Below are 16,101 nucleotides of genomic sequence, written 5' to 3' on the forward strand. Positions count from 1 at the left end.
GGTAAGTTGCTTTTCCCTTCTTTGAATGGCAGAATGGTTAAATTAACCCTTTAGCATTTAAACTGGTTATATTTGACCAAAATATTCAACCCGTTTTGTGTTCAAACCAGCCAAACCTGGCCTCTCACACTTACCCTACCATGCCATTCTAAAAGTAAACAATCACATCATCAAAATTTCACAGCTATAAGAGAATGCATGATTAATAAAAAAACAATTTGAATAAATAAGCTTCACATTTGACAAAGTAATCTGAATGTTAAAGGGTTAAAAAGTTTGATACCTGTGGAATACTCAGCCAGTTCACATGCTAATTCAATGAATGGGTTATCCACTCCATAAAACAAATGAATTTTCATGAAGTTGAATTTGACACAAAAGTTCATCATTGGTAAATATGTATTCCTTTGTTTAATGTGACTGGGGAGGGGGTGTTGATTGGAAGAAGATTCAGCTGCTATTTATTGCAACTTGTTTAAGCTCCTTCATTGATTCCATGAAATGGAGTGTGAGTCAAATGTAAGTGATTATTTTCACTTAGCATTCATTAATGATGATTAACCTGAATTAGCAAATTAGACATGTAGTCAGTTATGTTTAGATGTGATAATCATCTTCATTATCATCATTCCTATCATCATCACTACCACCGTCATCACCGTCATCATTGTCATCATCATCATCATCACCACCACCACCACATTATCATCACATCATCATCATCACTGCCACCACCATCATAAGCAGTAGCAGCAGAAACATTATCAATAGTATTCAGTAATTATCAGCTCGGGATTCTTTTAGTTAATCCGGATCTTTTTTAAAACGGGGGCCACATTTTTCATTAACGAAACACTTTGAAACTTGGAACACTGGTAGAATGTGTCATATAAAACATCTTTTTCTCTTAGTCTTCTTAAAAAAAAGAGAAATCCATAAATTATTCCATGTTAAAGTTGTCGTATTTCTGTAATTTCAACCAATCACTGACGTCCATTCAGCCGATATACATTAAGCGTCGACTACATAAACAAACGATTCTGAAACAATTAACCCTAACCCTAACTCTTGGGTTAGGGTTAGGGTTAGGGTTCAAGCAAATTTAAAATGAAAAAAGCAAATAAAACGAAGAATCGTTTGTTTATGTAGTCGGCACTTAATGTATATCGGCTGAATGGACGTCAGTGATTGGTTGAAATTATCGAAATAAGACAATTTTTTACATGAAATAAATTCGAATACAAAAATATTTTTCTGTTCTATAACACAAAATAGATAAGTATACGAAGTTTGAAAGTCTTTCGGTACCAAAAACACTACGTAAAACATTAATGAAAAATGTGGCCCCCGTTTTAAAAAAGATCCGTTAATCCTGGTCATTGGATGTCAGTTATTTCGAAACAATGTAAAATGTTTAAGGTTACACTATGTATCAAAATATCATAAACCAAAAGCCTATTACTTAGGCACGCATTTTTGTTTTAAATAAGAAACTTCAGCCAGCCAATGGCCCAGTGGTTAGGGCAGCGGACTCGCGGTTTCGATTCCCAGACCGGGCGTTGTGAGTGTTTATTGAGCGAAAACACCCAAAGTTCCACGAGGTTCTGGCAGGGTATGGTGGCGAACCCTGCTATACTCTTTCATCACAACTTTCTCTCACTCTTACTTCCTGTTTCTGTTGTGCCTGTAATTCAAAGGGCCAGCCTTGTCACACTGTGTCACGCTGAATCTCCCCGAGAACTACGTTAAGGGTACACTTGTCTGTGGAGTGCTCAGCCACTTGCACGTTAATTTCACGAGCAGGCTGTTCCGTTGATCGGATCAACTGGAACCCTCGACGTCGTAACTGCCAACAACAACAACAACAACATACTGTATGAACAATGGGGGTGTTTTAATGCAACTACTCAGCCTGCCAGAAATTAATTTTACATATTCCTTGATACGTTTGTTTCGTTTATTTTTATATTTTTGTTTATTCAGCCTTGAAAAAGCTTCAATATTCTATTTTTGCATCTATTTTGTTTCCAATATTACAGAACGTCGGCGAACTTTGTTAACGTCGGTGAAACAAGACAACAGGCAGCACCAAGGGGAGGTAATCTAACCAGCTAGCAGGATAAGGACGAGAGTAGCTGAGATGGAATGTAATTCAACGACATATGTGCGAGATGAAGATAGAAAGTCATATAGATTTTTGTTTAGATTTTAAAAAAAAAAAAACCTCACCTTCTTCCATACAAAACGAAAAAAAAAATAAAAGAAAGAAACGACTGAAACTTTCTTGATTTAAAATTTAACCTAGTATGGTTGAGTTGTTTCCCTTCCATCTTTCAAGTTCTACATATACATTAAACACACACACACACACACACACACTAATATATATATATATATATATATATATATATATATACAGGCATAACTCAACTTATGTTAGAAATTCGTTTAAAAAAAAATGGCGTAACATGAAAAAAAATTTCCAATACTTATCAGCTTATATCCAATTTGATGAATAGTTTGTATATATTTTTACATGTATTTTATTTGATTTTCCACTTCAGTATTGATTTTTAGATGTTTTTTTTAATTTTTTATGCTTTTAAGTATGTTCACTACATAAAGTTAGATAAATCAACTGAAGTTAAAGTCTTTTTTTTTTCATTAATTTCTTTAAAAAAAATAGAGTGTAAAGTTTAAAAAGACATAACTCAAAGCAACACAAGTTGAAGTATGCCCGTATGTGTTTATGTGTGTGTGTGTGTGTACTTTTTGTTTGTGCATTAAGGCTACCATTAGTTTCATGTCAAGAAAATATCTTAATATCTTAAACAATTTTTCAAGTCAATCATATGGAAACAAACTCCAATTTCTCCATGTGATTGCTTTGAAAATTTGTTAAGATATGAAGGTATTTTATTGATATGAAACCAATGGTAGCCTTAATAAACAAATAAAGAATCTTTATCCATGAATGCAGTATTGAACACTTATTCTCATTGTTCAACATTTACACGTGTGTGTGTGTGTGTAATATTAGGGATAAAATCCAAAATTACAGGTAAAAACTCAATTAATTATTAATTTTTCTATATGTGACAGTGGATTTTCATCGATGAGTTCATGAACCTTGGTTCTTTTCCCTAAAACTATATATATATGTGTGTGTGTGTGTGTGTGTTTATATTGGGTTGATGGTATAAACAGGAGAAATAGAACTCAATACACAAAATAAAGAGTAGAGTATATGCATTTCTTATGTATTAGCTATAAAGCTAAATAAGTGACTCAAAGGCCTACAGTTTCAAGCCTACACTTATCACAAAGGCCTACACTTATCACAATAGCCAAAAAAAACCTCAGATCTGTGAGGTGTAGATGTGGATTTATTAAAAAAAACACTGAGATATATGAACCCATATCACAGCAAGATATGCAAAAGAAGGACTGTGTTGCCAAAAACAAAAAGCAGAGAAATTCATGGAACTGCAATTAAATACACTAACAATTGCACCAACACCGCTGCCCCATCCTGGCCACAGTATTTGGTTGAAACAAGTAAAAGTATAATGCATGAAACTTTTAGTCCTTGAGTCACTTATGTAGCTTTACAGTTTATATATATGTATATATTTACAGCTTTGGATAGTAAATCTTTCATTAACAGTATTTTTTTATGGAATTTTGACTAGACTGCATAAGGAACTTTGATATTCAATTAAATAAAAGATGAAATCTTATAATTCTTTTCCCCTGAATCCTACTACTTAGCATCTGTATATTAATATGCAAAGATCAAATGTGTGATGTTCTCATGTGGTTAATTGAAGGGAGAGGTAAAAAGAGAGAAGAGTGTTAGTGGTGAGAGCCAGGAGAAAGGGATTGCTATTATGTTATGTGGTTAAATAGGGAGTTGAAGGAAAAGGTATAGTGACAGAGAAACAGAACGTATTTAGAAGGATGTATAGTTGTAAGGAGAATCAAAGAGAGAGAGACAGTGTGTATGTCTGTCTTGGTACATGGTTTTAAATGTTGTATCATAGAATATTGTGACAGACAATAACAATAAAACTTTAATTGTTGTTACAGGTCTTAATGTTCAGACATTTCTATATCTTGTGGCCATTGACAGATAGAAAGATGGATGACTAGATTATATTGAATGACAGTTAAATTAAAGGTTGTGACCATGCTGGGGCATTATTTAGTTTGTTTGTTTTTTGTTATTAGGTTTAAATGCTTATCTGTATTGTCAGAGTAGACAGATGCATGCAACAAGAAAGGAAAAGTAGATATGACAGAGAGACAAGTAGGTATGTAGATCAATAGATATACAGTTAGATAAAAAGATAGTTGAACTGAAATGGAAATAATGTTGGACTAAGTTTTGTGAAATAAACAGGCTTTCAATTTCCCACAGATATCAGAATATTCAGAACAAGTCATTCTTTTAAATAGTCGTACCACTAAATTTGTTAAAGTGAACTTTTATGTGGTGTGTGTGTGCATATGATATTATCTTTAAGCATGTAAATTTCTTTCTTAAATTAAAATTTACTTAATAATTAATTTCAACTGCTCTTTATTTAGTTTAAAGAAATTAATTCTGAATTTTTAAAAATTATCTTCCTTTGCTTTGAGAGTTGCTAACAATTGCCAATGGCTATTACTTTTCTTTATTCAATTAAGAGGCAAGTTTCAATTTTAGTTCAATTTTTTTTTATATAATATTCAGTTTATCAGCTTTCAATTTAATTATCCAAATTCATGCCATTTGTCCAGTTGAGTTATTTCCCTCATTAGCTCATTTTATTTATTTATTTATTTTTAAGTATAAAAAAACAGACCTTATTGCTTTGATGAAATAGTATCTGCTGTGGGTATTGAAAATTCATCAGAATAAATAATTGTATAAAACAGTCAGTTTATATCATATACAATATAATTAACATTCTCCTTGTTGCAGAGAAAAAAATCAAAAAAAAAAAATCAATAATAATATATTAGAAAATAAATAGAGAATATGGTTGTGCATAAAATAATAATCCAGGTATACCACTGATGATCCAACACTTCCTCTAATCTGGATATGAATAATTCTGTGAAGTCACTTGCATATCCCACAACCATTATAAATAACATTTTCTCCATCAAAGTTTCATGAAACACTTTAGTTTATTCGCTGGTAACATACTGTGGTGGAACCACCCTCCTTTCTTCTAGTAATAATAATTATGAAAGTGAAAATACTGAAAACATGTGCTAACCCACTAGAAAATGATATCACAAAACATAAGTGATGAGCATGTTAATTAATAGATACCTTTACTGCAGTGAATATAATTAAGGTGGCAAGCTGGCAGAATCATTAGCACAATGGACAATATTTTTAGTAGTATTTTCTCTGTCTTTGCTTTCTGAGTTCAAATTCTACTGAGGTTGACTTTGCCTTGCAACCTTTCAGAGTTGATAAAATAAGTATCTGTTGAGTACTAGTCTCAATGTAATTGACTCTCCTGAACTTGCTGGCCTTGTGCCAACATTTGAAATCAATATAATGTCCAGATTGAAAGAAGAAAATCCAAAGTTAAATATATGCTGTTGATGTCATGAGAATTAATAAACTTTTGAGAGACTGTGAAATAATTCTTTTATGGAACTGGACCTCAAAGCACTTGCATAAAGCTTTAAACAATGGCATGTAAATATTGGTTTGAAAAACCCATTTGGACAGAAAATGTTGAAGGCTATCCATGGGATTCAAACTCACATCTTCAGCAGACACAACAAGCTTTCTATCATTGGACAAAGCAATCCTTTGAATTTCTCTATCCATTTCAGAAACTATATTCTTACCAGAGAGAATTGTGTGTTGTTGATATCACAAGAATGTATAAACTTTTGAAAGAAGATGAAACAATTCCTATTTGGAACTGGATCTCGAAGTACAAAGCTGTAAATAAAAGCATGCAAATATAAGTTTGAAAAACCTTTTCGGATGGAAAAAGTCAAAAGCTGTCTATGGAACATGAACCCACATCTCTTGTAGGGGCAGCCTTCAACTTTTTATATCCAAAAGGGTTTTTCAACCCAGTGTATACATGTTGTTATTTATAGCTTTATGAGCTTTGAGATTTAGTTCCAAAAAGGAATTATTAAAGATATGTCTTCCATAGTTATGTTTCAAGAGAAGGTCCAGTGGGGTTCAGTGATTAGATCAGCACATAGCATTAGATTTTGTTTTAAATATTTCATCCTGGTTTTCTCAGCCCCTGGACCATATCCCTGCTCCCTGCTTTCAAGGCAGAGATGGCTGTCCATAAGTGCAAGTCAGATTGGCTGTTCCAGCACATCTCCCTCGCAACCTTCAGGGCAATGCCTTTTCCATTTTGGTCTGACATAGAGGAAATTGTACAATCCACTCCTTAATGTAAAGTTGGCAGGTTAGAAGAGTGTTTCTGCCTTTAAAATGGTAAAGACCCCCTTCAGTCATGAATGACCATGAGATTGCACCTAGAAAGTCCCCCTCCGAGGCACAAGTCTGGGCAAGGTTGTATATGGAAGACCACCAGTTGCCCATGCATACCAACCTCCCCTCTCCATGCCACTGTTATCCAAGGAAAAGGCAAAGGGGCAGATACAGCTTGGCACCAGTGATGTCACAACTCATTTCTACAGCTGAGTCAACTGGAGCAACATGAAATAAAGTGTCTTGCTCAAGAACACAATGCACAGGCCAGTTTGGAAATCAAACTCACTACCTCATGATTGCGAGCCAATGCTCTAACCATTGCGTGATGCGCCTTTGTAATGTTTCTAAATAAACAAAGGTGTGTTGTGAAGGTTTAATAGCAAAAAAATTAGTATTTGCATTGTGACTATCTTCTAGGAATTTAAACTGAATTATCATCATATGACTTCTGTGAATCCAGCAAGACATGGCATGTGTTTGAAACTAAGTATAATGGAAAATCAGTGGTGTACCTGTAATATATTATATTGAACTCCAGCATGGTTGTGAATTTATTTGTTTCTTCATGTTCAAAAAAAAAAGAAAGAATTTTTTTCTTTTAGTTTTAGAGCTTTTCAATAATTTTCTTTTTTAAAAATATTTGGTTCATTCCTATTCAATGCTAAATAGCTGAAGATTTTTCAAAATATATCAGTCCAACAAATCTTTTTTTTTTAAACTTCATTAATTTAAGATTTATTTTCCAAAATGTTTAAAATAAAACAAAAATTGTTCTGTTATTTTAATTTAGAATATTTAAATTCCTTTCAGTTATTTAAACAAACAAAAGAAAAAAACCATTTGAAAATCTTATTTCATTGTATATTTCATTTTTTTCTTCTAATTTTTATATCATGTAATAAATAAAATGATCTCTTCTCGTTTTGTCCATTTTATTTGGATGATTTTCATCTCCCTCCAATATATATTGTGTTCTTAAACACAGCATGTTCATAAGAGATCTTATCTCCAGCTGAAATACCACAGTAAATTTTCCTTTCAACAATGTATATACATTAAGAATGATATGTCACATGATAGTGGTAAACACGCATTACCATCATAAAAGCAGATTCCTTCATTTCCGATCTCTCATGAAAACATGTCCAGCCATTGGGAAATATTACATTGCTTAGAAACAGATGAGGGTTCATGACAGATAGGGCATCTTCTCATAGAAAATCTGTCCCAATAAATTCCATGCAAACATGAAAAACTAAACATTAAAATGACGATGGTGATAGCTGTGGTGAAGAAGAGGAAGCATAGATTCAGAGCAAGGCTAATGAGAAACCCAATATACAGAGCCAACTTTTGGAGAGGTTGATTTAACAATAGATTCAATATAATTGTTCCAAGTAAATTCTTTAGAAAAATAGTTAAAACTATAAAGCTGAAGAATAGAAAACTGAGGAAGAACATTATCTGACACAGGAATAGTAATATCATGAGACTTCCTGTAATAACAAATGGAAAAGATGTTTAGTTTTTTGCAGAGTTGAAAGCAACCAATCACAATCAGTGACCAAATACAGGCAGAGCTCAGGTCAAGTGAGGTGTTCATCATGTTCAATCAAAGGAGAGTCTTCACTAAGCTAAGCCTGATCAAAGGCACTCAAGGCCAGATTAAAGGATTTTGGTGCCCCCATATGTATGTAATTCAAGATATAAACAATAAACCATAAAATAAATTTTTATTTTTCAAAATAAAACAAAACTAACAGTAAGATGGAAAAATAATGTTTATTTTTGTATACCTCTACTTTATTTATATTTGAGAAGTTTTCTCCTACGTTTTTTCAATTGCAAAGTTTTAGATCAGATCCTCAAAATTAATTTTACGTAACACATCTGCTTCTATATTTCATAGAGATAAAGCACCCAACCTGCCTTGTTGCATAGTTGTTCTGATGGGATTTTTAATATACCTCAACTGAGAAAATGAACACTCAGCTAAGCAATTTGTGACAATTCATGTTACAAATATATGAAAGGCAAAAATGTATATTTTAGCATGTGTAAGGTGATTTCTTTTGTGCTGTAAACCATTTACCATTTCCATAGAGCCCCCATTCCCTTGATGACCTAAGTACATGTGTATTTTGCTTAATCCAGCACTGAAGTAAATAACCATTTTAAGATTGGTGCATTACCAATCTTATGCAGGACTCTCTTATCTAATGTGTTCTTCAGGTTTTCTTTGGGAAGTAGATTTTTAAAAAATGGTAGAGTGTAATTAAAAGAAACTGGTTGCTACTTCTAGCATGTGAAAGATCATGTAGCATCCTCCTCATTATTACCAATGTTTTGTAAAAATTGTCAAAAATATTGATTTCAAATTTTGGCACAGGGCCAGTAATTTCAAGAGAGAGAGAGTAAGTTGATTACATCAACCCCAGTGTTCAACTAGTACTTATTTTATCACCCCCAAAAAGATGAAAGACAAAATGCCACTAAGCATTTTGCCTGGCATGCTAACAATTCTGCCAACTCGTCACCTTATAAAGTTGTCAAAAGCATATTGTTGTATAAGTTATGTAAGAATCCTTGACAGTTTATTCAATAATTCTAGCAACATTTCAACACTGATCAGATATACAATAAAAAAGACCAATTTTTTGACCAGATATTACAGTACCATTACTATAGTTTCTCTCTAAAATCTGTGCATGTCTGGACAAGTCAGCATTTTGTGAGAGTGCCTCACCACAGATATCATAGTGATATTTTTTCTCACCTGTGTGAATTAGTTAATTACATGATAAATTACTACTTATAGAGAATGATTTATTGCAGATATCACAGTGGTATGGTTTCTCACTTGTGTGAATATGTTTATGGCAAGATAAATGACTAGTCTGTGAGAATGTCTTACCACAGACATCACAATGACATGGCTTTCCTCCTGTGTGAATACGTTTGTGACAAGATAAAGCACTTCTTTGAAAGAACGCCTTACCACAGATATCACAGGAGTGCAATCTCTCACCTGTGTGTATACGTTTATGCTTGTTTAAGAAACTGTTCTGAGAAGTTTTATCACATATATCACAATGGAATGGTTTCTCTCCTGTATGATTACTTACATGGTACAGTAAAGATGTCCTCTCAGAAAACTGTGTACCACAGATATCACATGGGTGTAGCTTCTCACCTGTGTGAATATGTTTTTCTCTTTCTTGCTCCTTAAAAGAATTTCTCTGTTAATCTCATATCTTAATGTGTTGCTAAATGACATTTTAGTGATTTTATTTCCTGTAGTTACTTGATAACATCTAAGTTATGAAATTCAACAAATAAACATATTCTTAAAATATTCTCCTAAAATATGAAGTATTCAGTAAAGAATTTTATCATGCCGACAGGTTTGAACACGTCTTCAATTTGAATTAATTCCCACAGAAGTTCTTCGAATATTTAGAGTTTTCCTTCCTACCTTATAATTTTGAACAGAATTCTTTCTTTGTGTCAAAGACGAAGAGGTGAGAAAGAATCTATAGATGTTGGGACTCACAGAGGGGATGACAGGGAACTGAGACTCATGGTGGATTGCTGTGCTGAAAAGACACATCAAGCTAAGTAGAAGCATGGTTGTCCTTGCATACAGGCTTATCCCTTGCATCCCTAATTTTGCAGGCTCATAGGTATTGGTGCCACGTAAAAAGTACCCATACCAGTGCTGCATAATAGCATCCAGTACACTCTGTAAAGTGGTTTGCATTAGGAAGGGCATCCAGCTGTAGAAGCCATGCCAAAACAGACAGGGAGTCTGAATAGCCCTTCAGCTGGTCAGCTCCTGTCAAACCATCCAGCCCACACTAGCATGGAAAACAAATGTTAAATGATGACATTTCTAAATTCTTAAAACAGTTTTAAAAAATCAGTAACAAGAGCTTCATTTTTTTTATTTTGCTAATTTTATTTTTAGGTCAAAGAAAAATTATAAACAAATATATATAATAAGACATATTTATTCAACAAGCAATATAAAAATCCAACGTTTGAGGTTATGACTCATATTTAAGATTAAATGAGTAAGCTATGTATAAACTGCATCAGAACTTATTTAAAAAGAAAAATGTAGATTTTTGTAGATAACACAAGATGCTTTAAGTCGAACCCTTTCAGATTGTTCCAAAAGAAATGTTTACTGATTCAAGCAACATTTCACCATGGTGATCAGATATATAATTACAGAGAAATCCTTTGACCAGATACCATAGTATCATTACTACAGTTCCTCAGTGGTGTGAATTTTTGCATGTCTAGACAAATCAGCATTTTGTGAGAATGTCTCACCACAGATATCACAGCAATATGGTTTCTCATCTGTATGAATATGTTTATGCCTATTTAAATGGCTACTTAAAGAGAATGTTTTACTGCAGATATCACACTGGTATGGTTTCTCACCTGTGTGAATACGTTTATGGCAAGATAAATGACCAGTTTGAGAGAATGTTTTACCACAGATATCACAGTGGTATGGTTTCTCTCCTGTGTGAATACGTCTGTGGCAACATAAAGCACTTCTTTGAAAGAATGCCTTACCACAGATATCACAAGAATATGATTTCTCACCTGCATGTCGACGTTTATGCTTGTTTAACAAACTATTCTGAGAAAAAGCTTTATCACATATATCACAGTGGAATGGCTTCTCTCCTGTATGATTACTTACATGGTACAGTAAAGATGTCCTTTCAGAAAACTGTTTACCACAGATATCACAAGAGTGTAGCTTCTCACCTGTATGAATACGTTTGTGGCGAGATAAATTGCTACGTTGCGAGAATTTTTCACCACAGATATCACAGTCGTAGGGTTTCTCACCGGTGTGAATACGTTTGTGGCAAGACAAAGTGCCCATTTGAGAGAATGTCTTACCACAGATATCACAAGAATATGATTTCCTACCTGTTTCACTATGTTGATCTTTGTTTAACAAAGTTTTCTGAGAGTAAGTTTCACCATTGATTTCACAGTGGGTTGGTTTCTCACCTGTATGAGTACTTATATGGTAATGTAAAGAAGTTACCTGAGAGAAAGCTTTACCACAGCTATTACAAGAGTATGGCTTCTCACCTGTGTGAGTACGAATATGGTTAGATAATCGCCTTCTTTCAAAGAATGATTTACCACAGGTCTCACAATAAAATGGCTTTTCACCTGTATGAACACTTTTATGATAACGTAATGAATTACTCTGAGAGAATGTTTTTCCACAGATATCACAGTGGAATGGCTTCTCAACTGCATGAATATATTCATGCTGGGATAAGGCATTGCGTGCAGAAAATGCTTTGCTGCAGGTTTTACATTGGAATGGTTTTTCACCTGTGTGAATACGTTTGTGTTTAGATAAGGCACTACTTTCAGGAAATGCTTTATTACAAAACTCACAGTGGAATGGTTTCGCTCCTGTATGAACACTTTTATGGTAAAGTAAAGTATGTCTCTGAGAGAATGTTTTACCACAAATATCACAGCAGTATGGTTTCTCACCTGTGTGAGTACGTTTGTGGCATGATAAATTACCAATCTGAGAGAATGTCTTACCACAGATATTGCAGGAGTATGGTTTCTCACCTGTGTGAGTACGAATATGGGTAGATAATTGTCCTCCTTCTAAGAATGCTTTACCACAGATATCACATTGGTGTTGCTTCTTCTCCGTATGAATTAGTTTATGTCGAACTGAATTCTTTTTCCTTGTAAATACCTTCCCACATACATTACAGGGATAGGACTTTTTGCCTGTCTTTCCCTGAGTCTGTTGCAATATACCATCATCACAAGATTGTGTTTCATCACAAACCTGACTTTCACACAGCTTCTCATCCATAATTTCTTTGGTTAGTCACACAATGCAAAAACATGTTCCTCTTTTTCCTTGTAATTTATAATAAAGACAGTTCCATTATTATTTTGAATAAATATTGTTACATTGAACAGTGTTAATAAAATCTGAAAATATGTAACAGGAAAAAAATTCTATTACAACTCTTCATTTGGATAGAATCAAGTCCCAGGAATCAATCTAGCAATGAGAAAGCATCTCATAAAAGATCCCTAAACTTGCTCCACTTCTCAATATCCAACTATGAAAAACATTTCACATGAGTTGTGATAAATTTTCTAGTATATTCAACACAAAAATTCATCCAGTAAGCATTTCCAATTTTACAGAAAATATCTGAAGTTAATATTGATTTAAAGAAACATTTCCCAGTAATTTAATCATCAACATTATACTTATATAGTGACATGTGTTCTTGATGATGCCATTTTTCAGTCTTTAAACTCAAATTTCTTGATGTATCTTGAGAGAGAAATTCTCATCTTTATGTCACCAGACACCCTGAAACACATAGATAATATACATAAAACACAGTTATATGTAAATGCAAAGGATACCAAAGACAAATATCTTGGTCAAAATATAAATATTACCATAAATTAATGATACAGACATGCCAAAATTAATGAGAACTTTCTCTAAGTATCTTTAGAAGAAAGAATGGGTGAGGAAAGGCCAAATGGACATAGATTCATAGCCTTTGTAAATCTTCCAAGAATTTGATACAGTTGAATTCACAAGAGTTAAAAATTTCAGAATAAAGTTTGCATTAAAATGTTCAGTAAAGAGATTTACTGTAAAAATTATGAATGATAAATGGAAGTAAGTTAGATGAATTGAGTGGAAATCAAACACAGATACTTTGGATGTTAGATGTAGAAGGGAAGAGGAAGAATATAGCATGTTTGTGCTTGTAGTGTCTTTTGTGAAGTGACCGTTTGCCAATATGTCAGATGGCCACTTTCAGCAGTGAGATTTACAATGTGTAATGGCTTTTCTGCCCATGTTTTTGATTAGCACTATAATGTGCCTTGGATTATGCCTATGACCACTCTGTCTTTTTCTTCTGTTATTTAACGTCTAGTTCAATGTGTGAGAAATTTGACTGCTATTTCTTTAACGTATTTAGCCCAACTAAGATGGTGTAGGAATTAATTAAACAGTAATTCAGTATAATTAATACTTATTCGGCAGTTTGAGTAAAAATGATTTCTCATTTAAGCATAAGACCAAAATTTTAAAATATAGTAGGTTAGTCAATTACGTTACCCAAGTTCTTAACTGATATTTTTTCTATATCTATCCTGAAAGGATCATATGCAAAATTGACCTCAGAGGAATTTGAACTCAGAATGTAAATAACCAAAAGATATATCACAAAACATTCTGTCAATTCACTACACTAATTTGGGTAAAAATAATAACATTCTTCATCTTTAACCATCAATGCAATCTTCTGAGGCTTATAAGAGACTGGCAAATATATTTTCTTTGTAGGAACCAGAATGATGGCATTTACCAATCACTAAGTTTTAGCCTGTGTTGGACACATGCACTTGTGTATATAAGAACTCACAATCAGGTACTACTAAAGCAGCGCGGACCCGAACGCGCAGTCGCGCGTCCGCGCTAGCTAGTCTTGAGTGGTCGATCCTAACCCTAACCCTGTCCCTAACCCGCGTGTGCAAATGAATACGTGTTTAGGGTTAGGATCGACCACTCACGACTAGCTAGCGCAGACGCGCGACTGCGCGTTCGGGTCCGCGCTGCTTTAGTAGTACCTCACAATCATTCCTTACTAAAATTGAAAAATAATTACTCCCGTCAACAGAACTTGCTAATGTTTATATTCTATATTTTCATTAGCAGTTAAAGTATGTTCCTGGACAAGTTCATCAACAACAAAGACACATGCCAGTTTAGGAAGCAGTCTGAGTGGCCGTTTAGAATTTTGTGTGCAGTCTAACTATAACCCCTAACGCAGATCACTTTATTTCACAGTCGTACACGACTGCAGTAGACTGAACGCTAATGTTACACCGAAAGACGATTCTGATATTGCCGACAACTTTTCGTCAACAATGCCCAGTTTTCTTAATACTCAACACAGCAGGGTTGGCTGGGTCAGGATTGAAATACTTTTAATCATGCGTCTGCACATCGAATAACTGTTGATTGATTTTATATATATATATATATACACACACACACACACAACGGGCATCTTTCGGTTTCCGTTCACAAGGCTTTGACAGGGCCGGGACAATAGTAGAAGACATTTGCCCATGAAACTGAGCAGTGGGACTAAATCCAAGAGCACATGGTTGGGAAACAAGCTGCTTATAATATCTATATTGAAAGAATGCCAATATATGCCAATATATATATAATTGTAGATTACGATTGCACTGAAATAACTTTAAGAGTTTCGAATCCATCTCTCCCCCACCTCATATTTTCTCGTAACTCTTTAAAATGATTATTGTTTAATATCATTCTGCAAAATACGTTTCCAAGAGTGTAAAATGTGTAATATTTCAAAAGGGGCAAAAAAAAATTGCCTAACTAACGGAAACTGATGGTAACAATGTCTGAGCGGCGGCAGAAAGAACGATCCGAAGCACCTCCAAAATCTGTTTCTAAATTATTTTAAACATAATTATATCCTAAACTCACAGAAAAGTAACTTAGCAAAATTTCGCGACAAAATACGCATTTTCACAAAGTTCTTAGGAACTAGATGTTGCCGGACATTTCACATAGACGGGCGAATAGATTCCAGAAATATGTATACACTGAAAACTAACCTGAAACATTCATTTTCACATAAACACATAATAATTCTTATCACTTCTAACAAAGTATATTCCTTCAAAATATCGAAATTTCGGAACTTCACTTACTTCTTTCTTCCATTAAATACTAACAATAGCAATAGATATTGTTGCCATACTTTCGTATTCAAAATTAGGCTACAATAAATATAATTTTTATATATAATATATAAACATGTACCTTTTCTAGAACATTGTCATTTTAAAGATTTTGCTGACAATTGTTTAAAATTAACATAAACATTTATTTACATGAAAGAAAATTACCGGAGAACTCTCATCCAACTCTTCCAAATTCTTCTGTCAGGAATTTCAACCATGTTTCATGGTCTGCTACCACAACAGCTCCTTCTTAGGATCCAGTTAGCTCAAGACATTATCAGGAGGAACCACGTCCGGTTTCGGCCCCTACACCTCTACCGTTTTGACGTGGCGGGGCCCATCCTTTCGGAGGTGTCTTCAGCTCTGGTGTTGGGTGCATGTCTTCTTTCTTCTATTCCCTGGCCTCTTCGATGCAGCATCAACGAGTGTCAGCCTCCGACTGACTGTCTTGTCAAATTCCCCTTTTTATAGCTGCTGCTAGGCTCCAGCAGGCTGCCCCCACCAAGTTGTCACGTGACACTGTCTAAATTTCCCGCTGCTAGGGTCCAGTAGGCAGCCCCAACAAGTTCACGTGACACTGTCTAAACTTTAACTGACAATGGAGGGCGCGTAATCTTAGCCCAAGCATGCTCTAACTGAGACCGTCACCTGTCAATCAGCGAAGCCACTTCAGTGTCAGCCTGTCTCACCTAATGATGTTATTTTCCTGCCGGCATGTTATGACTTTCAAGCCATATTTTGTCTTCCCGCTTCAGCCATATTATAGAAGCTGGCTTTTTCAACCGCCTCCTGTA

At 34.3% G+C, this 16,101-nt stretch overlaps 2 protein-coding genes across 5 annotated transcripts in view; one reads left to right on the top strand and one right to left on the bottom strand.

Moving 5' to 3' along the window:
* LOC106878869 (uncharacterized) overlaps nt 1–7,389 on the top strand; it is a 31,022-nt gene extending 23,633 nt beyond the window's left edge. Inside the window, exons 4-5 of the mRNA XM_014928210.3 lie at nt 1; nt 2,040–7,389. The exon at nt 1 is cut by the window's left edge and continues 640 nt beyond it. Of these exons, the coding sequence (XP_014783696.1) occupies nt 1; nt 2,040–2,107 (69 nt within the window). The 3' untranslated portion in view covers nt 2,108–7,389. The remainder of the gene's footprint in view (nt 2–2,039) is intronic.
* Nucleotides 7,390–10,409: 3,020 nt separating this feature from the next.
* On the bottom strand, nt 10,410–15,748 carry LOC128248335 (uncharacterized). Of its 4 annotated transcripts, none has more exons than XM_089354992.1 (2): nt 15,458–15,748; nt 10,410–12,872 (listed from the first exon to the last, which is right to left on the bottom strand). In XM_089354992.1, the coding sequence occupies exon 2, from the start codon at nt 12,354–12,356 to the stop codon at nt 10,743–10,745; it is 1,614 nt and encodes a 537-aa protein (XP_089211118.1). In that variant the 5' UTR covers nt 12,357–12,872; nt 15,458–15,748; the 3' UTR covers nt 10,410–10,742. The 4 variants fall into 4 exon arrangements, with proteins under 4 accessions (XP_089211118.1, XP_089211119.1, XP_089211117.1 ...); XM_089354993.1 differs by having other exon boundaries at nt 10,410–13,959; nt 14,171–15,744; XM_089354991.1 differs by lacking the exon at nt 15,458–15,748 and adding an exon at nt 15,179–15,314.
* Between the last annotated feature and the right edge of the window lie 353 nt (nt 15,749–16,101).

The sequence above is a fragment of the Octopus bimaculoides genome, chromosome 7, assembly GCF_046866305.1.
Source record: "Octopus bimaculoides isolate indiv1 chromosome 7, ASM4686630v1, whole genome shotgun sequence".
Classification (NCBI taxonomy): Eukaryota; Metazoa; Mollusca; class Cephalopoda; order Octopoda; family Octopodidae; genus Octopus; species Octopus bimaculoides.